The 26,268-nt window shown below is 30.4% G+C and overlaps 1 protein-coding gene across 1 annotated transcript; it reads left to right on the top strand.

Moving 5' to 3' along the window:
• The first annotated feature begins 619 nt into the window (after positions 1 to 619).
• LOC135963679 (phenoloxidase-activating factor 2) lies at positions 620 to 12,827 on the top strand. The gene is made up of 6 exons (XM_065515631.1): positions 620 to 705; positions 1,955 to 2,100; positions 7,239 to 7,393; positions 7,578 to 7,834; positions 7,894 to 8,323; positions 12,643 to 12,827. Exons 1-6 carry the CDS (start codon positions 620 to 622, stop codon positions 12,799 to 12,801), a joined length of 1,233 nt encoding a protein of 410 aa, XP_065371703.1. The 3' UTR covers positions 12,802 to 12,827.
• The last annotated feature ends 13,441 nt before the right edge of the window (positions 12,828 to 26,268 follow it).

The raw sequence follows: 26,268 nt of genomic DNA, 5'->3' as shown, positions 1-26,268 counted from the left end.
GACGCAACATTTCTTATGGAAAATTTCTTTGATGCAACTAAATTTTTAAAAATAGCTTTAAAAGAAAGGGACCTGGTATACAACTAGTAATGTTATTGGTTTATCGGTAGCAGGGATAAACCACTGTCTGTCTGTCAATTTTCTGAAGACCCCAGATATGTATCTTCGGGATCCAAATCTTCAATTATTCTGTCAGACATGCTTTCGAGAAGTTTCCTATTTAAAATCAGCAAAATCGGTCCACAAATGGCTGAGATCCGAAAAACTTACTCGCTACAGTTAAGCATGGTGTTGGCAGTGTGATGGTTGGGGTACTGTCGCTGCTTCTGGAGTGGGAAAGTTAGTGTTTATTGAGGATAATGTGGATCGTTATCAGTACAAATCCATTTTGGAACAAAATTTGAGAACATCCGTTGATATTTTAACTCTTGGTTAAAATTGGATTTTTCAGCAAGATAACGATCCGAAACATTGGTCTCAAATTATCAAAGATTGGCTACTCTACCATACCCCATGACAATTGTACACATCACCTCAAAGCCCGGACTTAAATGTTATTGAGCACGTGTGGGAAATGCTACAACGGAAGATCCGAAAATATCTTATTACTTGTGCACCAATGTTAAAGGAGGACCTTCCAGAAGAATGGCAAAATATAACGTCCGCAGAACTGGAAAATTTAGTTGCTTCGATGCCCAGACGCTTGTAGATGCCCGTGGTGGCCCAACGAAATATTGAATTTAATGAAAATTTGTATTCGCTGAAAAATGTTTATTTAGTGTACAGATCGTATGTAGACTTTTGTCAACATATTTTTTAATTTTTTGTGAATAAAAGTTAAATTAATTATAAATTTAGAGATATTTTTTTTTGTTATATTACTAAAAATACATTTGAAATAAAACTGCATCATTACTTTAAGCTTTTATGGTTTAGAAGTCCGCGAGTTAAGAAAATAATGGTCGTATGTAGACTTTTGTCGGTCACTGTATGTTATTTAAATTTGTTTTACAAATCTCTTTCCATATTAAAGAGTTTATCTCTCCAAATAAAATGGCCAAATGTCATAAAAATGTCTATACAACTGAATGAGATATTTGAAAAATATGTTTATGTATGTATGTAGTATATCAGTGCGTATGATTAATATTTATTTCGGAAAATTATCCATAATTAACCCATAGTTTTGGCGAAATCAATGTTTTAAAGTCAGGACTTTAATATATTGGGTGTATGACTTAAAAGTGCGGGATTTACAATAGATGGATTATCTTTTGAACGTGATTTTGGTATTTAATAATTTATATGTATGTCATTTTGAAGGTTTTTTTTGCTTTGAAAATGTCGAATTTTTGCTTTAAGCTCACCAAAGCTTATGGTGAATATGTTCCATCAATAATGAATTCTCAAAGGAATTAATTCAATACGGCGAAGTACTAAGGAAGCCTAGGAATAAATTTTTTAATGAAATGAAAACGTAACTCTTATTTTTTTAATCTTCTAAGGTTATGTTTACTGCGTGCCGCAGTTTGCCCCTGTGTGGCACTTCAAATTACATTCGTTGACCAATTAACTAGTGCAGTTTTTTTGTTCACTGTTTTTCTGTCAACAAAACAGCGCTTTGAAGTGTGTAGAGAATTATTCTCTGGCGTAGCAGCAATTACCATAAAACATTTTAAATTGGTAACATATTTATCAGTGATTTCGGGTCAACTAAACAGTAAACGTGTTTTCAAATTTAATTTAAAAAAAAATAAAATAAAATATTTCAACACAAAATTCAGCAAGGATAAAGCCATATTATATACAAACATACAAACATACAAAACTACATTTATTTTTATTATAACGAAACAGAGATTATTTTCGAATATAAACGTTTATATTTATTTTATTGTGAGCTCTTTAACATGGATTTACATTTGAAATCCATAAAAAACTGTTACCTTTTAAGGTGGTTGGTAGTGCTGTTGTCCTGTTGCCGTTTGGCCAGCATACAAGGATTAACATTTATAAAAAACACCCCATCGAAACAATTTACATTTGCTACAAGTGACAATACTCAGCAGCCATCTCCAGCAGTTTCGAGTGATGCAACAGGTAGGTACACGACTCTAACCACTGTAATGTATTCACATTTAAATGGTGTAAAAATTGGTGAAATAAATGTTTGTGATACACAAAAAATGTTTATCGTTTATTGTGTAACAAACGTTTTAAACGTAATAATTTTGTGCGTAAAACCCCCGCATAATACAAATATCCTTGAATTGTAGACATGTGTGATAATTTTCCATCGAAAACAAATTGGTCACGTAGTAGGAGTATTAACATATTCTGCCTTTAAAATCATTGTAAAATATTTTTCCTAAGAAATATTTCAAATTGCGTGTTTGTAATGTGATATAGTATATATTTTGTTGAACATACTGAATTATAAACTCGCATAAATTGTCATATCTGAACATTAACAAATGCTGAATAATCATTATCAAACATGCAAGTACCTATCTGTAATTGTACATATTTATATGCGGGGGGATAGACATACTAGCTGAAAATCAAATTTTTATTTAAATGTTTAACCTTTGCTTTATATCTATGTATGTATTTATCATTTATATAAATTATCTGTGAGTTAAATTAAAAATAATGGCACACTATCTGCTCAATTATGAAAAAATTCACCGAGAGTTTTTTCCCTTTTATAACATTATGATTACCGATTCGACTTTCAGTTGGAGATTGTGAGGCGGTAATCCGGGTAATTCCAGCGATTTGTACGTCATTAATTCGACTGCAATTTCACTTTGAATCTCAAAATTCAATTCGTCGACATCAATGTCTTTCGCAGCCAATATAGCACAGCGCGTTCACTCAACCAATCATGATTTTTTGTAACTTTGTGCAATGTTTGAAAAACCTTTCGGATGAGTAGGGATTTTGATTTTTGATAAACTGGCAAAAAGCGACGGGAAATTTTAATGCAGCCGGTCGAATGTCAACCGGAATTTTGAAGTTGCTAATGTCCAGCAATTATTTAGAAAATACTTCTCCAGATTGATCGTTCTGCAAGACGATACGCATGTTCACAGTCAATTTGAGTTTCCACAAAACGGACGACTTCAAACATGGATTAAGTTCTTCGGCTGGCAGAATCATCGCACCACCAAACCGGCTTTGATCGTTTCGTAAATATTGCACCGTTTTGTCTAATGCCTCCAAAGACTTTTTATGCGCCATTGAACACTCATTCCAAACGATCAGTTTGCTTTGCTGTAAAACTTTGGCCATCGCACTGGTGTATGTTGGAATTTCATTGATTTGCTTATTCAATGGCAACTTGAGAGCTGAATGAGCAGTTCGACCGTCTTCCAACAACATTGCTGCAATTCCTGATGTAGCAAGTACAAGTGCAATATAATTCTGATAGCGTAACGTTGCCAAAATCATAGCGATCAAAAAAGCTTTTACAGCTCCACAGGGAGCGCACAGTGGTATGAGAACAAAAAAAAGCGAAATAAATCTGTAACTTCTAAACCCTTAGTCCGATTGGAATGAAATTTGACATGCGCAAAGAAGAAGTGTGGTCGAGTTTAAGTTTTGAATTTTGACTGCATGGGCCCACCAGGGGTGCGGCTATTGTTCCCCAAATTAGGACACCTCGGGTATGTTAAATTTTTAAAACGGTCCAATTTCTTCGTCTGAGTTCTGAATTCAAAAAACTTACACATATCATGACATCCATCATGACATCTTTGTATTTGGTTAACAAAGCAGTCGGTTTGGATGGGAAGCATGTTAAGATAATTATGGAAAACAATGTTCGTATTTGACGAAAGAACAGCATCTAATAATCGCAATCGTTGACACGCTTCTCTATAAGTCAATTAACCATTTATAGTGCGAAAATCTTGAAACGTTCGCTAAGCAAGCGCAAATAGAAACCAAGGTGCATTTAAGGCGAATTTATATACAAGGTGGTGTCGGTGGCGAATTCAGGAAATACGAGCGAATTCATTAATTTTTTATATATGGAGTATGACATTCAAAACCATTCTCTCATTGTTTCGAATGTCAAACTCCATATATAAAAAATGCATGAATTCGCTCGTATTTGCCTGAATTCGCCACCGACACCACCTCGTATATAAATTCGCCTTGAACGGAATCCAGTAACTTCCAGTGATAATTTGTACCAAGGTATATTAATTTTATAAGGTAGTGTCATCGGCGAATTCAGAATACCGAGCGAATTGGTTATATTTTTTTATATGTAGTTTGACATTGTGCCTGCACTTGAAGGCGAATTGGCTGTCAGGGAAAAATGCCAAAAACAGCTGACAAATAAATCAAAGCGACTTTTTGTTAAACAAAATGGCCCATAATCATAGTCAAAAATAAAGTACATTTTAAGAGAATTAAACTCGACTTTACTTAAGAGTGGACTTTAGGTCTATCATAGACAAGTTAAAGTATACTTCTGACGCTGAAGTCGACTCTAAATATAAAACTAGCTGGAGTTGTTTTTAACTCGTTTAACAACAGCATCAGCTGTTCTTCGCCGAGTAAAAAAGTTCGTCACAAAGTAAAAAATGTTTTTATGTTACAAAATATTGGTAGAGATTTTGCAATTATTGAACAGTTATCAATAAAATTAGTACCAAAATATCGTAATTATGATATTAATCTTATCTTTTCCACTTTTCCACAACAAACAACTTTCTTTCTTTAGATGTCCCGGTTACTTTTATTGTTTACGTTTTTTGGATTTTTTTAATTTTGTATGTCAGCTGTTCAGTGTTGCCACTTGTTGGTTTTTTGTTGTATATTGTATGAAAACATTTTCTACATTTGCGGTGGCACCCAGTTAAAGTCGGTTCAATTTAAAACATACTTTAATTTTGACTATGGTAGCAAATTAATAAAAAGCAGGTTTTTATTTTAAAGTTGTTTTTAAAAAGAACCGACTTTAGTGTTTGACTATGATTATGGGCCAATATGTTTATAAATTTTAATCTGTTTGTAATTTAATTTGATGTTTTTAAAAATAAAACTAATTTCGTGTAGTATTATTATTGGTTTTAAAACATAAACGAAAACAAAGTTTGACATTTATTCTACACCACGGCGAAAAATGAACATAGTAGCAAAAAACGATCAGCAAAAAACATTAGCATTTTAGAAAAAAAAGGTTAAAAAAAAATTTAACCCTTTAAGCGCATTATTGTTTTTTGGAAAAAAAGACCTTTTTTCACAATTTATGCTGTAACTTTGGAATGGAAAGCGATAAATTATTGAATAAAATTGAAAAAGCATACTTAATGTGCTATTAAAAAATTCAAAATATAAATTTATTGTATGTATTTATATTAGTATAAATTTAATTTAAAATCCAATTTTTGTTTTACACAAAATTGTATAAATTTACAAATTTTTTCAAAAAAATCATAAAAGAGAATATTATAATTTTTTAGTACTGAATAATCATAAATCCATAAAAACACAGCACTTTAGAAAAAAAAAAATTTTTTAACCCGTTAAATGCATTATTGTTTTTTGGAAAAAAAGACCTTAGCTGACAATTTATGCTATAACTTTGGAATGGAAAGCCATAAATTAATGAATAAAATTGGAAATTAAAGCATACTTCATGTGCTACTAAAAAAATAAAATTATAAATTTATTATATGTATTTATATTAGTATAAATTTAATTTAAAATCCAATTTTTGTTTTACACAAAATTTTATAAATGTACAAATTTTTTTATAAAAGTCACAAAAGACAATATTATAATTTTTCGTAATGAATAATCATAAATACATAAAAACACAGCATTTAAAATAAAAAAAATTAAAAAAAAAAATTTTGACCCGTTAAGCGCATTATTGTTTTTTTGGAAAAAAAAGACCTTAGTTCACAATTTATGCTGTAACTTTGGAATGGAAAGCGATAATGAATTAAATTGGAAATAAAAGCATACTTAATATGCTATTAAAAAATTCAAAACATAAATTTATTATATGTATTTACATTAGCATAAATTTAATTTAAAATCTAATTTTTGTTTTTCACAAAATTTTATAAATGTACAAATTTTTTTAAAAAAAAGCCACAAAAGACAATATTATAAATTTTTGTAATGAACAATCATAAATACATAAAAACACAACTTAAAAAAACATGTAAGAAACAAATGTTTTAACCTATTTTGTATCAGAATATGTTTTTTAGCAAGAGGAGTTCTTTCACTATAACTTAAATAAGTAAAAAACCTCAATAAACCCGCACGATTTTTTTTCTGTATATAGAAGCTGAAAGTTCATATTTTAAGAGCATTTAATGGAATTTACCAGATCTCGCCCTGATTTTTTTTAAACTCAATCTATATATCGAAAAAACCACAATAATGGAGAACTTTAAAAAAAATCTTAAAAAATATTTGCAAAACATTTATCTAAACAAAAATTATTTATTTATGTTCTCAAATACCTGAAGTTGATGGTTCCATTTTAATATTTCTACTTTTAACAGATTTAACAAAAAATATAAGCTCTCGAAATACATTTCAACCCTCTGTGCGGCGTTGAAATTTTTTTGAAGATTGATTCCGGCACATTTCATAAAATCTGGTCAATGTTGTAGATGGCGGTCGATCAACTCTTTGTAATACATTATCCCCAGTAAAGTACACTCTTTGATAATTTTCCAGATGTACGGCTAATTGAACAACAGTTGGATATGAGCCAAATGGCTTCTTTACTGCTAACATAACAGTCCATTTCAAATTGAGTGACTTCATCGTTGAAATTTTCCGCACTAACTCCAATCACTGCCATATCACTGCCTTTGGTCACATATTTGCAGATGTATTTGATAAGTATTTGTAAATGTAATCAATAAAATCCGACATTAGATTCATAAAATACGAGTAATTAAATTTACAGCACATTTTTTTACAAACATTAAAATTTTCTTTATTTTTACAAACATTGTGAATATTTCACAATTTAAAAGAATAAAACTGGAAAGGGTATGTGTTTACCAAATACTTTAAAATCCATGATCAAAAACTTGTATTTTTTCCATGCTCTTTGGTGGAATATATCCTTACATCTCATGAAAGCTATTATAAGTGGTGACATCTGATTCATAATGAAAAATTATATGAAATGTAGAATTTACCTAACAAAATTGACTTTTAATAACAATTGATATTCATTTAATTTCCTTTAGTTCTAACACGTCAACTAATAACTGGAACTCTTACGCCCAATATTGTGAACACGCCCTCTCATTGTATATGTGTACCAGCTGGTTCTTGTCCAAATCCTTTGCCACCACCACCCACCGATGGTAGTGGGCAGATTGATATACGCATAGTAAATAATGTAAGTACTTGTTAATAAAATGGGAGTGAATATCAAACCTAGTTTGTAACCACAAGAAGGTAAAATGTATTTAATATAAATCCATCCAAACATTTAAACAACTTAATTTTGAATAAATCGACATAACTCCCCATTAAACCATCGATATCAATAATTTACTATGAATTTTCTTAAAATTTTGTAGCCTGTTGTTGTTACCACACCGGCACCATTCACCTGTAGCTATTCTCTAAGTGTATGCTGCCAGGCTGGTCCTTATCAGTGTGGACGTCATTATCCACCTCCACCTGGCAGCATACCAGCAGGAGCTGGTCAAGCTGAATTTGGTGAATATCCCTGGCAAGCAGCTTTGCTAACGACTACTGAAGTATATCTGGGTTCTGGGGCACTAATAACGCCTCAACATATTTTGACCGCTGCTCATAAGGTCTACAATGTTGCGTAAGTAACAATATTTCTCTGCTTAACATAAATAACTAATTTAAGTATTTTATTGCCAGCATGACCTCCTTCAAAGTGCGTCTAGGTGAATGGGATGCCGCGAACACAGCTGAACCCATACCAGCACAAGATGTTGTAGTCTCCAATATCTACATACATCCCAATTTCAACAAAGATAATTTGCAAAATGATGTGGCCATTCTAAAATTGGCCACCCCAGTGTCGCTTACATCTAAGTCGACTATTGGTACAATTTGTTTGCCCAGTGTATCGTTTGTGGGTCAGCGCTGCTATGTGGCTGGTTGGGGTAAAAATGATTTTGGTCCCACTGGAGCCTATCAGGCCATACAACGTGAAGTGGATGTGCCTCTTATACCCAACGCTAATTGTCAGGCTGCCTTGCGTAATACACGTTTGGGTGCCACCTTTGTATTGAGTAACACCAGTTTTATATGTGCCGGCGGGGAGGCGGGTAAAGATGCCTGTACGGTAAGTATTAGCAATAACATTAACAACATTATACTCATAAATATCAAAAAAACACAACCATAATTACACTATGCTACACCAAAAATATGCAGGAATTCTCTTATAGCAATTCAGTTTTATTGGATTCTGAAATACTTATAGTTTTTCTCGATCACTTCGTTTAGTATTTGTATACCCTACACCAACATATTGGAGAGTTTATTATGCGTTTATGCTGATGTTTGTAACGTCCATAATATTGTATAACACCCATCTTAAAGTATACCGATAGACAATCACTTTCTGTCCATCCGTCCTTTTGACTGGCTAGCTGGCTGTCCATGTGAACTTGTGTGCAAAGTTTAGGTCGCAATTTTGAAGATATTGTTACGTTTTTACCTTTTAAAAACGGTGGTTTAGTACACATAGACAAATGATCACTTTCTGTCCGTCCGTCCGTCCGTCCTTCTGGCTGGCTGTCCATGTGAACTTATGCGCAAAGTTTAAGTCGCAATTTTGAAGATATTGTTACGTTTTTATCTTTTAAAAACTGTGGTTTATTACCTTTAAATAAACCGTATTACTTTAGTTGCAAATAAATGCAATCAGTAGTTTAAAAATTGTAACAAATCTTTATTTTTTAAATTAACACATCAATTTAAATAGTCAGTCTCTTTTAATATACACACTGGTTGATGTTGAGTCTACCACCGTCTACAATACACTAACTGCTCTGCAACTCGCTGCTACAGTGCCATCTTCTAGTAGTTTCATGAATTATCTAACGGACAAAACTAGAATATTCTATTACTAGAGCTTTTAGCAGCTTTAATGTTAATGTTAGCAACATTATAGTTAATATATTATACTTATAAACAATGTTAATAACAGCGTGTTATCAACATTGTTGATAAGTTGAAGTTTCAAAGTATTTGCTATTGTTAGCTATGACATTTTCCCATATTTTTGCAACATATAGTTTCCGAGCTAAAAGAACTGTTCATCTTTAGAGGCCAAGAATGAATAAAACCAATATCGGATACTCAATTAAAAAGTGAAGCGTATCTCAGAGAGAGCGTTCTGCATCGATCGAAAAAAATAGTATTTGGATGGACACGGTCTGGACTATAAGGTGGAAGGCAAGTCTTTCCAACCACTTCATTCTAAAAAGTTTTTAACATGAATTGCATAATGTGGGAAAGCATTGTCATGATGCAATATTATAGTTTCATGTCTGGCCGTATTTTCTGGGCGTTTTTCGGCAAATGCTCTCTGATGGTCTGGAGTCCAGACTCTGGACAGATTTCAGCAGCTCATAATAGATAGGACCCTTTTGATCTCACCAAATATAGTGCATTGCCTTATCGCCATAGATATTTGGCTTTTGTGTTGATTTGGTTGTTTGGCTGTGCTTCACGTTCGATCTCTTATGCTTCGGGTTAACGTAATGGATTCAAACATCATTTCGGACATGCAATATCGTTTTTCAAGTTCTCTCGGTTTCAATTCGTATGGTACCCAATTTCCCTGCTTTTAGAAGAATCCTGCTGCCTGGGCGATCTTTGTCTTCCGTGTCACTACATCTGAAGGCGACAAACCATCTTTCGCACAGAATCAAAATAAATCTGGCATTTCTAAATTCATGTAAAATTTTTAAACACGAGCCATAATTGACAATTATCTAAATTTTCCGAGTTATATGCATTTCAAAATTTAAATTTTAAAATTTGGCCATAACTTGGTCCATTTTTATAAAAATATAGGGCGTTCTTTTGAAACGTATGGGCTTGATTTTTTTCTGTTATTTAGACAACTAAATAATATACAAAAGATTTCAGAGCAATATCAATTATGAATCCAAAAATAAATGATTTTCAATTTAAAAAATAGTAGATTTTTGCTGAAAAGGTGACTTAGCTCTTTTTTATATAAAAAAAAACTTTCTTTAAGAACATACAACAATTTTATGTTTTTCTGTAAGGTATCTTTATGAAGAAAATTTTTCTGTTAAAAACATGTTAAATTTTTTCAACATGTCGGCTCTACGACCTTCGGAAATTTACCTATTTTTATAAAAATTTCAAAGCTGGGATCAGAAAATGGAAAGCAGTTTTGGAAACCTTGATGTGTTTCCTATTCATCCTCAAAGTATTTTCCTAGGCCCGATGGAAATGTGGACAAAATACCAATTTTCGCTGCAATTTTTTGGAATTGAGGGATTCCCTTTGACAAGTTTTTTTAGACTTTGTTATTTAGATTGACAGATTTAAAAAACGTTGAAAATTTCATTGAGTTTCTAAAACTAGCCCTGGAGAATTTGTAGGGCCCATTTTAATAAGTAAACTCGAATACTTCTTGACTATGCTTACGTCAAATTTTATACCGACCAACTGTTTAGAAATGCCAGATTTATTTCAAACATTTCGAAACTTTTTTTTAATTAAAGAAGGAAAGCATTATTTTAAAATTAGTATCAAAAGAACATATTTATGATATTTAGAATTTAAAAATACCGTTAGTTCTCTAAAACGTAGTGATTGATAAAAATTATAAGCATTTTCGTACTCTATGGACTCCAATATAACATACACTTGGTCGCATAAGTTTGCGTACAAACTACTTTATATATTTTAACAGGCTATTTTAGTCGTAAGTAACAACGGTAATCATTTGAAATTGTTTTTTATGTATAGATAAACATTTGAAAATTACGATAGGTATTTTCTTTTTGGATTTGCAAAGTTTGGTAATAATTGACAGCTTAAAAACAATAACTTTTCGTGTATGCAAAAGTATGCGTACATAAAATTTAAAGGTAATTTATAACTGTTTTTGTTATTGTGTGATACTACAATACTGCAGTTTTTGTTTCAAACTCATCATAAAAGTGATTTTTGAAATTTGTTTGTTTCAAATTGGAATAATTTCAAGAAATGGCAAACAGAAAATTAATTAATGTAGCTGAACGTAATATTATTATACATTTTCGGAAACAAGGGAAAACTTTGCGCGAAATCGATCAAGTAGTTAAACGTACTCACTCCTCCATCCAGAGAGTGATAAACATTTTTAAAATTACTGGAATTTTTGTCCCAAAGCCTCGTTCTGGTCGTCCAGGGTAATAATGCATTCTGTGAAGGAAAACCCCAAATTTATTGTATCGAAAATGGCTGAAAACTTAAATTCACAATTTAATAAACATGTGTCCAAAGTCACTGTGCTCAGAATTTTGAAAAAGGACAACTATAGAAGCCAGTTTTGATAGTTAATAGACAAAAACGAATTGCTTTCACTAAAGAACACATAAATATGCCTCCAGAGTTCTGGAAAAATTTTCTGTTCACGGATGAATGCAAGTACTGCATCATTGGAATAAAAAACCGTCAGTTTGTTTGGAGAAAGCCTTTTACAGTGCTTAGTCCCAAAAATTTAATACTAACAGTTACGGGGGTACATGACAAGTGAAGACGTGGGAAATTTAGAATTTATTCCATCGACAATGGATCATAAGGTCTATTTAGACATTCTAATGAAAAATCTTACCGAAAGTGTTAGCAAATTGGGCATTGAAGATGATTATATATTCCTGCAAGACAATGACCCAAAGCATACTACACACAACACAAGGCTTTGGTAATTGTTTAATAAAACAAAAACAATTGGAAACTTCTCCGCAGTCACCAGACCTAAATCCCATAGAACATTTATGGGATTTGCGGGAGTGAAAAATACGAAACCATGTAATAAAATTAAAGGAAATTCTTCAAACAGTATTAACTGAGGAATGGAGAAATATTAGTTCCAAATACACCGAAAAACTGGTTTCATCAATGACAAAACGCCTTCCTGATGTTCTTGGTTGTCGGGGTTTTCCAACTAATTATTAAAATACAGTTTAATTTATAAAAATCAGTAATATTTAATTTTTTTTTATGTACGCAAGCTTTTGCCTACGTGCGGAATTGAATTTTTTTATGAATTGAATTCTTATAAGTTTTGTTGATTCTTAAATATGCATTTTACAATGCAGTTGTGTTTTTAAATATTTAACAGTTTTATATAAAAAATTTCAAATGAGTAGCGTTTATTTTTATATCCAAAATTAGAGTATACTTTTAATTTTCGTTCTTGTACGCAAACTTATGCGGCCAAGTGTAATTCTTATATAAGAATCCATCGATATTTTTTTGTTGTTCAGTTTTGTTTCACTGTGTTATTATTATGAATATAATTAAAAATTCTTCACGAGAGTCATTAAGTGGTTGTAATAAGTTTCGGTAGCTTTATTTAACATTTTTTTTGTCATTCTTGTTGTTTTCTTTCATTTGTGTCTAATACAGGGAGACGGCGGTTCACCTTTAGTGTGTCAAAGTAATGGCATTTGGTATGTGGTCGGTATGGTGGCATGGGGCATTGGTTGTGCCACATCAGGTGTACCTGGTGTTTATGTTAATGTTGCCACATATTTACCATGGATACAAACGATTTTAGCTTCATAGTTGACAACAGCTACAACAACAACAATGACGACGACGACATCAAACCGGACCACCACCATCAGCCCATTAACTACCATCAACTTTTCGTCACTGCGTTATTTATTCCCTGCAAAATGTTGGAGTTTATGGTGTTTTCGTCAAATGCTGCTGAAAAACATTTAATTTCATGAAACTGAAATAAAATGCGTGTTTTAACTATGTTTCTCTTTTAAGTATTTAAGTATTATAGACGTTTTTTCAATTGTATCGAGTGATAAGAAAAATAAGAACGACCGCTTCTAAGAGTAGAAATATAAATTTAAATATAAATTAAACGAATTAATGTAACATCTAAATGTTCTATTTAAAAAGTGTTGCTTGTGTGAAATAAAATAAATAAATACAGTATCATAACTTAAGGCAACAGGTGTAATTTGTCTGTGGGTTTAATCTTAATAAGGCAGAACGTTTAAGGAATATTTTGTTAAAATAATTTCATTATTTTCTTTAAAGGGTAACACTAAAATTAATCTCAAAAAAGCCTTGTGGGATATTAAAAGGGCTCTTGTTTTACTCTTGAATTTTTTAAGCAATATGGGGCACTGGGTGAGATTGGTATAAATGGCAATAAACACATAACTTCTATACTACTTCTCTGTCTCCAAACTAAATTAACAAAACTTCCAAAAATCCTCAATTATATAACTTTTAAATTATTTGTCTAATTAATGCTTAGTTTAAAGTATATTTTCTAATATAATTGTTTCAATTATTTCTCAATAATTTTTTGTCTCTGTTCTAAAGTGAAGCGTATCACAGAGAGAGTGTTCTGCATCGATCGAAACAAATAGTAGTCGGACGAGGCACGGTCTGGACTATAAAGCGAGTGAGGCAAGTCTTCCCAACCACTTATTTTGAAATAGTTTTCAACAGCTACTGCAACATGTGGCCTAGCGTTGTCATGATGGTATATTACGGTTTCATGTCTGGCCGCATATAAAGGCCGTTTTTCGGCTAAAGCTCTATTCAACCGAATCATTTGGATTCGATAGGGGTTCCCCTTGATGGTCTGGCCAGATTTCAGCAGCTCATAATAGATAGGAACCTTTTGGTCCCATCAAATACAGCGCTAGGAATATTTGGCTTTGGTGTCGATTCGGCTTGTTGGCCGGGCTTCACATACGATATCTTTCGCCAATATATAGCCAACAAATTAGTTTTTCTCGAAAATCGCAAAATTTAAGTCCTTAAAATGACCTAGACTATAACATTCTGAATTTGTTTTACTTAAAAATCATAACAGTAAGAAAATTCAGCTCATTCTCCAAAATATGGCCAAAAAATTAGTTTTTCTCGAAAATCGCAAAATTTAAGTCGCAGGTACGGAAAACTATAGGAGGTATTACCATATTTTTTTACAATTTTATTCCCTATTATGTTGTTAATAAATCCCCATGTGATGATCAAAAAATTTTGAAATTTGTTTAACAAAATTTTTAAAAATTTGAAATTGGAGTTTTGAAACTGCCGTTAAAAAAATATTTTTTTTTGGTTATACCTGCGAATAGGTTAACTATATTCTATGAAGATAAAAACTCATATACAAGTAAATATGGATATATTTTAAGTAAGAATAAAATTTTGTTTTAATATTTCTCAAAATATGTTAATTTGTTCCTACATTTCTTGTTGTAGTGGCCTGAGACACGTTAATGGCCTGCCGATTTTTTATAACTTTAAAATTTTTTAACCAATTTTCGTCTTTTATATCTCATTAGAACGACAATTACGTACTCATTTCGATTCTTTTAAATTAAATTGCAAAAGTATTTACTAAATAGAAATTTTTAAAAAAAAACTGAAAAAAAGCACCTCAAAACTAAATCGAAAGTCGGCACTGGTTGCCCTTCTTAGAACAAGCTAAAAAAATTTTTGGTGGTATTTTAGGTCATTACGAAAGTTTTCAGCTGGTACCGTGTCAACATTTCAAAAAATTTAATTCTAAGGGACACTCTAATATACAGGGTTTGCCAAATAATCATGGACGTTTTGAAATTATCGAAAAAAATAGGTTATTCATGTAAATGCCATAAATTTGGTGTACATTTAAGAACAACACACTTGATCCATCGCAAAAAAATATATTAGAAATTGCATACAGGGTTTGGCCAAATAAACATTGACGTTGCAAAAGTATCGAAAAAGTATGTAATTTTTGTAAATGGCTTCAATTAGGTTTATAATTAAAAATAACATAAATGATCCATTGAAAAAATTTCGACATACAAATATGTACATGGTTTGGCCAAATCAGCATAGACGTAAATAACTTATAAAACTTACATAATTTTTGAAATTGGTCAAAAAAATACCAAAAAAATGTGTAAAATATTAAGGCACTGAAATCGATCTGGTTATTGAAATGGAAGATAATTTCAGCTGAAATTTATAGTACTTACTCTTGATACTCTACAATATTAGATGTAATTTACACTTAACCTCTAATAGCCTCTTTTAATTTTTTCTGGCCTTTCAAACTTTTTTTAATTTAGTTCTATAGATTTAAAACTAGTTCCTAATCACTTCACTTTTGTATAAAAAGAAAACGCAAAAACTCCGTAATAACCACGTGGAATGGTTAACTGCTAACTGTTTTATAAAGACATGTGCTAATTTGTAAAAAATATTCAGTGATATTCTTTGAATTATTACAAATAAATTATAATATAAATGAACTTAAGCCTAATTAAAAAAAAAAAAAAAAATTTACTTTCAAATTATATATATAAAAAGTTCGAATAATTACCAAAAATCTATAAATTAAATAAAATATACACATGGCACAATAAAAGACTAAAATCAGTTTTCAATCTCCAGTTTGATTCAATGAATCAACACCAAGGAGAAAGAAAGAAAAACACAAAAAAAAACATTCATAGCTAAATTGTTAACCAAAGGTTGACTACAGCAACACTAATAAAATGATAAATTTGTAATAATAAGAATACACATATATAATAAAAATATTTGAAATTTCGTCTAATTTACAAATAATATAAATATGAATTAGGCTTCCCATATTCTAATTCCTAATAATAGTAAGTTAAATAGATGATATTTACAAATAGACCTTGACAATGAAGATTGTTGATGACGCCCTTGGCAGGGTAGAAAATGCATTCCAATTTGCCAATTGTCTAAAATTTTAGTATTCAGTGATATTCTTTGAATTATTACAAATAAATTATAATATAAATGAACTTAAGCCTAATTAAAAAAAAAATTTACTTTCAAATTATATATATAAAAAGTTCGAATAATTACCAAAAATCTATAAAATATAGAAAAAAGCACAGGCTACTTCGATTCAAAAGTAAAAAAATCACATTTTTCTAATATTAAAATTAAAAGAAAATACCTTTGACTTTACAGCACTACAAGGCCCTAATTTTGTAAATCACGTCACAAAGTGATATTAGCTATGTTCAATAACTAAAAGTTGTTACTAATTAGTAACAATTGTTACTGGAAAAGCATTCATTAACTCAAAAAACTAGCAAGCAGAGAAAAAATCATGAGCGTATAAATTTTAGAGAGTGTTCTCTCGTTACAAACTATTACAAGTTCTATTTTGAACTCGTAATAGTTAGCAGCTTATATTTCATATGTTTTGTGTTATTGTTTATTTATTTACAATTTTATTATTGTGGTGAAAAAATTAAAAAAAAAGAATTTTCAATAAAATTGAAGAACATGTGAGTATTTATACATTTTAAAAGGAATAAAATAAGAAAATTGTGTGTATAAAACAATTGATACTGGAAAAGCGTTCATTTACTTTTTACCATTTTTGAGAATTTAATAGAGTAATTTTGTAAATTTTGGTTTTATTCTCTCGTTCCAAGTATTTACTGGGAAAGTAAATGAACAGACCATTTATATGGAAAGCAAAAACAAAATTTCAAAAAGAAAATGTTATAGGCATTTAGAAATTGCATTTTTAAAATTTTGCCATACCTTGGTCCGCTTTTTTAAAAATATAGGGCGCACTTTTGGACCGAATGAACCCGAATTTTTTTTTGTTAGTTAGACAACTAAATTACCAACAACATACAAAAGATTTCAGAGCAATATCAATTACGAATCCAAAAATAACCGATTTTCAATTTAAAAATTCAAAAAATAGTATATTTTTGCTGTTTTTTGGACAAAAAAAAAACAACTTTCTTTAAGAAAATATAACAATTTTACGGTTTTCTATAAATTTTCTTTACGGAGAACATTTTGGTATAAAAGACATGTCCTATTTTCCGAACATGTCGGCCCTACGCCCTTTGGAAATTGACCTATTTTTTATCAAAATTTCAACTTTGGGCCACATGTTCCAAAATCCCAAAGCTAGGATCAGAAAACGGAAAGCCGCTTTATAAACCCTGATGTGTTCCCTATTTATCCCTAAAGTATTTTCCCAGCCCCGAAGGAAATGTGGACCCTATAGACAAAATTGTAAAAAATACCATTTTTGGGATTTTCGCTCCAATTTTTAGGAATTGCGGGATTCCCTTTGACCTTTTGACAAGTTTTTTTACACCTTGTTATTTAGAATGAGAAACTTAAAAAACGCTGAAAATTTCATTGAGTTTTGCTAATAAATAAAGATTTTATTATATATTACATATTCATTGAGTTTCTAAAACTAAAATTTATATCAAAATTTTAATAGGATTGCAAATATTAGAAACAATTTGATGCACATTTATTCCGAGCTATATTGTTTTGTTTAGATAAGTTAATGTTTGGTCTTACAAAAAAAATTTCAAGTCAATATCTGAATTAGATTCAAAAATATGCCACTTTGAAACTCCGTCCTTCAAAAATATTGCACTTTTTCATACATAAAAACGAAAACCGCGCTCAAAAGATATGCTATTTTAGAAAAAGTGTTATAATCTGTATTATATGTTTGAAATATGTTATAAGTAGTTATTTGAATTTAACTGACATTATTCTAATATTTGAGACGATCAGACAATTAGGTCCCATTGTACTTTGGTATGTTCAGACATATTCTCATATAAATAAGTACTCGTAGACAGTAGTATACAATACATAAATACTTATAAAGAACAACTTTATAACCATGACTCACCCATACACGTAACCAAACATACATATTTACATAAATAACTGTAGTTGTAATCTACAAATACACATACAAATATTGTAAATATATCTAATATTTATCACCGTTATTCTAATACTTGCAAGTATTGTTTGTTTGTTTACGTTAACGTTATGTAGAAGTTTCTAAAAAAAACTAAAGGAAAAACAAGAAACAAACTCGTGCAATTCTTTTTGATTTTACAAATGACCCAATTGGAATTTATTAAACTAAGCATTCCTAAGAATAAAATGGAAATTACTGAAATAGAATATTGTGTTAAAGTGGTACAATATGAAGCTGCTACTTTAAGATAAACATATTGGCCTTTTTAATGTTTATTGACAAATTGCCAACATAAGGAATTGTTAAAAGATTGATTTCATTTCAAAAGTGTTGGAAAAAAAACGATTTATTAAATTGCATTAAATAATTTTAATAAATGTGGTGAATTTCTAAACAAAAACAAAGCATGGAGTTAATGCGCAGTTGCATATTTTTAAGAGCAATTTAAGAGAGTTATAAAAAGAAGAAGCAAATGAAGGAAAAAAATTATGAGGAATATTTGTAATTGTTGTTTTTGGATTGAACTTAATGGCTTCATTTTGTTCATAATAAAGGCCATATTCATACATAAACAAGTTTTAAATTTAGACAACGTTTTGCTTTAAAACATTGTTTAAATTTTAATTTTTTTATGAATATGGGGATAAATATTTAAATTTATTAAAGTCTTATAAGATAAATTTTGTATTTGTATATTCCAAACAAAAAAGAATCGGTATTAACTCCAAAGTTATATGCATTTGAATTTAAAAATTTTAAAAAGTCGATTTTTCACAAGTTTTTGGGAAAAAAGTACATTTTTTCTTTTCAAGTTATCTTAAAAAAATTTAAGAAGATGTATTAGGAATTTATTTATACTTTTTGAAAATATTTTAAATGAAAATAAATTTGAAAATTGTTGATACCGAGAGGACCAGGTCCATCCAAAAAACGCCTATGTTTTATATAAAATTAATATTTTGGCAAAAATTCTTAATTTTATATAATTAAAATATAGCCATTTTCGATGGCCTAATACATATGTTCTTAATTATTTTGTAAAGGGTTCCGATAAACCCGCCCCTGGTATGGATATAATAGCCAAAAAACTAAAAAATCCCATTTTTGGGATTTTTCAACACTTTTTTGAGAATTGCGGGATTACAAATTTCAAAATTTGTTTTTAATTTTCTATTTTCAATTAAAAAATTCATGGAATTTTTTTAAAAAATATATAAAAAAATTATTTTTATTGAGTTTTTGCGAAGATACAAATTTTTCAAATTGAAATTAAATTAATATTTATGAATATTTTTTAACGAAATCATACCTTCATATATTGACGTTTATATTAAAAAAGCAAAAATAATTAGTTATCTGGAATCCCGCAATTCCCAAAAAAGTTTTGAAAAATCCCAAAAATGAGATTTTTTAGTTTTTTGGCTATAATATCCAAAACGGGATCGGGGTTATCGGAACCTTTTACAAAATAATTAGGAACATATTGGGCCATTTAAAATGGGTTACCATATTTTGAAATATTTGAAAATTTTATTTTTAAATGCGAATTTTATTTTTAACAGCTCGTGCTCAAGGAGGAGATTCTATATGTGTAATTTTTTGGAAATCGGAACACAAACGAAGAAATGGGATCGTTTTAAAAACTTAACATACCCGTTGTGTCCTACTTTGGGGGCCGCGCCGCAGGTGGGCCAAATTCAAAACTTAAACTTAACAACACTTCCTATTTGCGCAAGTGAAATGCCATTCAAATCGTACTATCTGTTTAGAAGTTACAGATTTATTTCCCTCTTTTTATACCCTTCACCTTCGTGAGGAGGTAATTTTCCGAACCTATAAAGTATTGTTACGTTTTAACCTTTTCAAAACGCTGCACGGTGGTCAATTCCGGCCAAAAATCCATAACTTCTTTATTTCTTCATAAAAATGTTTGAAATTTGTTATTTGTATTAAGAATAACATAACCAACCGATCGATAAATATTTCGATGTTCAAGTACAGGGTTTGGTCAAAAAAGCATGGACGTTCTAAAAGTACCAACAAATTGCATGTAAGCGGCTGATATTTATTCCAAAAATAAAGAATAAAATATGTGATCGAAAAAAAATCGGTAATTCAAATTTCGGATTACATATGGAGGGTTTGTCCAAACAATCATGGACTTTTTAAAAGCATCGAAAAAATTAGGTTATTCATGTAAATGCCTGAAATTTAGTCCAAAAATTAAGAATAACATAAGTGATTGAAATAAATGGTCGTAAAAATTTCGGAATACATATACAGGGTTTGGCCAAACAAACGTGGACGTATTGAAATAATCGAAAAAGTTAGGTTATTCATGTAAAATTTGAAATTTTGTGTACATTTAAGAAAAACAGACTTGATCCATCGCAAAAAATATTATAAATTGCATATAGGAGTTGGCCAAATTAAAATTTACGTTATAAAAGTATCGAAAAAAGTATGTCATTTTTGTAAATGGCTTCAATAAGGTTTTTAATTAAAAATAACATAAATGATCGATTGAAAAAATTTCGACATACAAATACATGGTTTGGCCAATTCAGCATAGACGTAAATAACTCTCAAACTTACATAATTTTTGAAATTGACCAAAAAAATACAAAAAAAATGTGTAAAATATGTAGGCACTAAAATCGTTCTGGTTATGAGAATGGCAGATAATTGCAGCTGAAATTTATAGTACTTACTCTTGATACCTTACAGTATTAGATGTAATTTACGCTTAAGCTCTAATAGCCCCATTTAATTTGTTTTGGCCTTTCAAACTTTTTTTTTTAATTTAGTTTCTATAGATTTTAAACTAGTTCCAAATCATTTCACTTGTATATAAAAATAACACGCAAAAACTCCTTAATAACTACGTAGAATGGTTAACTGCTAACTGTTTTATAAAAGCATGTGCTAATTTGCAAAAAAAAACTTTAAAGAAAAAAGCTCAGGCTACTTCAATTCAAAAGTAAAAAAATCACATTTTTCTAATATTAAAATGACAAGAAAAAATCTTTGACTTTACAGCTCTATAAATAACCATATAGTTACTTTATAGCCAAAATAATTATGATACTGTATATTCTGAAGTGTTAAGAAAAATTTACCATCAAAATTTTATAAAAATTAAAAAAACAAAAAAAAACATTTTTGGCCGGAATTTACCACCGTGCGCTGGTTTATTTCCTTTAAATAAATCGGATACTTTTGATTACAAATAAAAGCCGTTTAGTAGTTTAAAAATTGTAACAACTCTTTATTTATTCAAAATGTACAACAACCACAACCACTCACTCACGACTGCAACCTCTGCCACTATTTATAACACTGCCATCTGCATTCTAGATTGCTCTTTAACTGTCAAAGTTCGAATATTCTAGATCATACGCCATCTGTGGTGTACTTTCTACAATGTTCTTTAACTGAATATTCGAATTCAAACAGCGTTGACAACTTACGATCATGTCCACTGAATGCTTTTATTTAATAATGCCCACAGATATGTTACAGTTTGCTATTACAGCAATGTTATTTGAAAGCATTATGCTACTTTTAAATCAGCCCTTAAAATCGTTATATTTGAATTCAAGTACAATTTCGTAACAGTATATATATTCTGGATCCTTATAGATAGCGGAGTCGATTAAGTCAGGTCCGTCTGTCTGTTGAAATCAATTCACTGAAGACCCAGATATCTTCGGGATCCAAATCTTTAATAATTCTGACAGATATGCTTTCGAGAATTTTCCTATTTAAAATTAGCAAAATCGGTCCACAAATGGCAGAGATATGAGGATAAAAACCAGGACAATCTCGATTTTTGACCTGGATTACTAAGTCATTAATATAGACAATATGGATATCTAATGATAGATATTTCAAAGACATTTGCAACGACGTATATAAGACCAAGGCTAATTGGACCTACAATGGGTCAAAATCGGAACAAATATTTTTTAACCCGAATTTTTTTTTCACCAAAAAATTTTAAAAATTTAAAAAAAAATATTTTAAAATAATTTGAAAATTTTTTTTTTCCCAAAAAATATATTTTGTTTTCTAAAAATATTTAAAATTTTTGCTTAGAATGAGTCAAAATCGGAAAAATTATTTTTTAACCCGAATTTTTTTTTTCACAAAAAAAAAAATTTAAAAAACAAAATTTTTTTTTTAAATAATGGTAACCCTCAAATTACTTCATAACTTCTGAAAAACTAAAATTTTTCTCTTGAAAATTAATATTTCTCTTTTGCTTTAGAGGTGAATTTTCATAATAAAGTCCTTTAGCCTGAACTACAAGTGTTTCTGGTGGAAAAATTCACAACTATTGTGTCAGTCCGTCCTCAGAGTTCTCAAGCAACAGACGTGGTTACAACTAAATAAACGCGAAAACAACATACAAAAAAAAATAATTACTCTAAAGTTATAACAAAAAAAAAAAAAAAATAGAAAAAAGTGAAGTGAATGTAAAAGAAAGTGAAAGGGAGAAAGTATTTTTAAAAGCAACAATAACAGCATTACAGTAGCAAACAATAGTAAAAAAATACACAAAATCTAACTATTAAAAAAATAAATGTTTGAAAAAAAGGGTGGTGTTGCAGTAATCATTGGTTGATTTTTAAAGAAAGTGGTAAAGTAAAATACTAGCCACCATAATAAATAAGTGCAATAAATTTACTTAAATAAAAATTATACAAATAAATATTTGAATTTCCCTGTTTAACAAACAAAATTCCTACAGTTTGTCCTACATAGTGTTGTGTAATCAAAAGTGAGCTATTCCAAAAAAAAAAAAGTTAATAAAGTTTAAAAAAAAAATCCTTGTCCTTTTAAAATTACTTGTAATAAATTACAAAAATATTTAATAATATAAAAAAATATATTAAAAATAAAACTTGGCGTCAGACGCGGCGGCAGACTTCTTGTACTTAAGAGAGCAGCTGAAAAAAAAACTAAAAATACTTTCCCCTCTTATTTCATGACATGTTTTTTTTTCTTCCTTTTTTTAGTTTTCGATTTCAATAGCATTATTCTTTATTCTAACTACGATACATAGTGTATGACATAGTTTTATTTTATTTCATTTCATAGTTTTGCTTCTATTTTTTTGTAGTTTTTTTTTCGTTTTTTCAAACGAACGCGTAATCATACAATTTGTCCTTGATGTCGTCATTAAGTCTCGAAATACTTATAAAAATATAAGAAAAATTGTTGAAAATTTTGCATATTCAAGAAATCTAAATAAATAAATAAATAAATATTAATCATACGTTCCAGTGGTTTATACATAATTAAACAGTTTTTGTAAAATAAAAATTTACTCTAAATAAAATTAAGTGTTTATAGTGTTTATAGTTATTAAATAAAACAAAATTTTTGGTAATTATGGAATATATTCTAATAAGTAATAAAATGTTTTCTTTTTGTAAATGGTTTGTAGAGAGAGTTATCAAAATCAAATGTTAATACATTTCAATAGTTTAAATATGTCCCTGAAATATTTACCCTAAATATGACTATTATAGATCAATTTATATTTGGCTTAAAAGCTTTTTCCAAACAAGCAAGATTTTTCTATGAAAATAAAGTAGTTCTAATGTAATAGATGATTAGGTATACATGATGGAAATCAATGGAATTGCTTTAATATTTACTTAATGACCCAATATGCAAAATTACTTGACCTTGTATCGAAAATGGATCACTTTTTTATAATCGATATGCAGCTATTATTATTAGCGTGGCTTTATGCACTGCAACCCATAGGATCTTTTGTGCAGCCCTAAATTTTTCATCTCAACAGATTCAGGCTACATATGAAGCCAACTATTCTATTTGGTAAGATAATAATTACATCCCCCGGGGCCATATAGGTCCTTCCGAGCCATTTAGTTGTGCACATTGCCAGCATTGGGCAGTCACACAGAGGGATTTTGGTGTCAAAACCCTATTTTTCGACTACTCAATTTTAAAAATCAAATTATGCAGTCTTGTAGAGAAATGTTGAAAGATGAAATACGCATGTATAGTTTTAAGAAAAATTGTAGTTTATTTTTCAAAAATTGAAGTGAAGTCTATGCAAGGGTGTTAAGCTAAAATTTACTTATATTTATTCGCAATTCAGTGGTTTATATTTGAAAAATATAGCAGTTCTCCATAAACAACAAGTAAGAAAGTATGGTCGGTCAAGCCCGACACTAAGTAAAAGAGCAAAAACATTTTTCTTTTAAAATGTCAATAATTTATATTTTTGAGTGATTTTCGGAAGTGGGCCTTATATGGGGGCTATGACCAATTATGGACCGATCACCATGAAATTATGTCGTGTGATTTGTGTCTATATGAGATTTTACTATGTTGAATTTTGTGAGTATACCAATATTTTTAAGCGATATATGCACATTAAAGTGATTTTCGGAAGCGGGTCTATATGGGAGCTATGACTAATTATGGACCAATCGTAACAAAATTTGGTGACATGAATTTTGTATATATAAATCTTATTTGGAGCTCAATTTGTGGAGATACATTTACAAATTAAACATTTATGACCGATGAAGTCCAATTTCGGAAGGACATTTGTATGGGGGCTAGGTGAAATAATGGACCGATTTCAGCCAGTTTCAATAGGCTTGGTCCTTGGGCGGAAAAAATAATATGTATCAAATTTGATCGAAATATCTTCAAAAGTGCGACCTGTACTCTGCGCACAAGGTTTACATGGACAGCCAGCCAGCCAGCCGACCAGACGGACGGATGGACATCGTTTAATCGATTCAGAAAGTGATTCTAAGTCGATCGGTATACTTTAAGGTGGGCGTTAGACTAATATTTTTGGGCGTTACAAACATATGCACAAACGCATAATACCCTCCCCACTATGGTGGTGTAGGGTATAAAAATAAAAAATTATCTATAAGCCTCTAAAAATTATTTTATTTTTGATTTCCCATGGAAAAAAATAATGTAGCCCCACTTTCCTCCAAGCTGTTGTTTTAATAAAATGAAAGGTGGGAGTGTCTTTTTTCGATTAAAATAAAAATTAGTTTTCGGAACAGGATCAAAATAATTTTTGTCGAATGAAAAACGAAATATCAAAAAAAAGCATATCTATGTATGGGTTTCATGGAAGGTGGGCGTGACCGATTTTATTGAAACTCTGCATGCGTTCTTCTTTTGTTTCAGAAAATGAATGTATCCAATTTCTAGACTTTTGCTTGGATAGAAAAGAATTTATGTGAAAAAATCGATTTGAATTATATGGGCAGTGGGCGTTGGGCGTGGACGATTTTGATAAAATTTAATTTTTTTCTTAATTTGGTTCATATAATTTTCGGTGCTAAATTTCAATACTCTACGACCACTCCTTATAATTTTTGCACAAAAATGTATGAAACCATCCCACCATTTTCAGAAGCTTCGGCATGAATTCACAAAACCTGCACTGTTCATTCGGAATATTACCTAAAATATATTGGTGATACCTAAAACAACAGTGTCCGATTACTAATCCACTAAGTATTCTAAATTCACACTTTTCGAGCGATAGCAACAATTGAGATCTACGTTTGAATAGAGCAATAAACCTTTTGAATTGACCTAAGTCCTGGTAAATTACTCCAAAATCGGGCAAATATTTTATCCACGTGGGATGTCAAAGAACGGTTCAGAACAATGAACAATGGTAGGTCAGACAATCATTACGTTCATTACCAGCGTGACCTTCGCGATCAGGTCCTCAGGACAAGGTAAGTTTATTGTGCTCACCGAGTTCGTGCAAAGAAGTCCATGGGTCATGTAATGATAAGGCTCTAAGAGCAGCCTGGCTATCCGACATAACAAGTATCCTAGTATTCCTTAATCTCCTTCTTAAACATTCTTTAGTGCACATAAGGATTGCGTAAAACTCCTCCTGAAAAATCCAAAGTTTGTGATATCGATATGATGTTACTCGTAGTTATGCAAAGTTGGCTACAGATTCGAGACGGTGCGGTATTTTATTAACTTACAAACATTTTCATAAAATCAAATCATCAGCTTTGCGTGCAAATCTCAGGACAAGGTAACATATGTATTGCGAGCCAAAAGAACTGCTCATCTTTTGAGGCCAAGTGTTCTGAAGTGAAGCGTATCCCAGAGAGAGCGTTCTGCATCGATCGAAACAAGGTCTGGATGGCGGGTGAGGTATTGCAACATGATGGAATATTATGGTTTCATCTCATATTCTGGGCGATTTTTCGGACAATGTT

This window comes from Calliphora vicina, chromosome 1 (assembly GCF_958450345.1).
Source record: "Calliphora vicina chromosome 1, idCalVici1.1, whole genome shotgun sequence".
NCBI classification, from domain to species: Eukaryota; Metazoa; Arthropoda; class Insecta; order Diptera; family Calliphoridae; genus Calliphora; species Calliphora vicina.
This window is presented reverse-complemented; position numbering and strand designations above follow the sequence as displayed.

Coding starts and splice junctions, on each gene's coding strand:
- LOC135963679 (XM_065515631.1), top strand. CDS start 620: ATGTTAAAGGAGGACCTTCCAGAAGAATGGCAAAATATAACGTCCGCA. Junction 706..1,954: donor GCTTCGATGCCCAGACGCTT/GTAGATGCCCGT, acceptor TTACCTTTTAAG/GTGGTTGGTAGTGCTGTTGT. Junction 2,101..7,238: donor AGTTTCGAGTGATGCAACAG/GTAGGTACACGA, acceptor AATTTCCTTTAG/TTCTAACACGTCAACTAATA.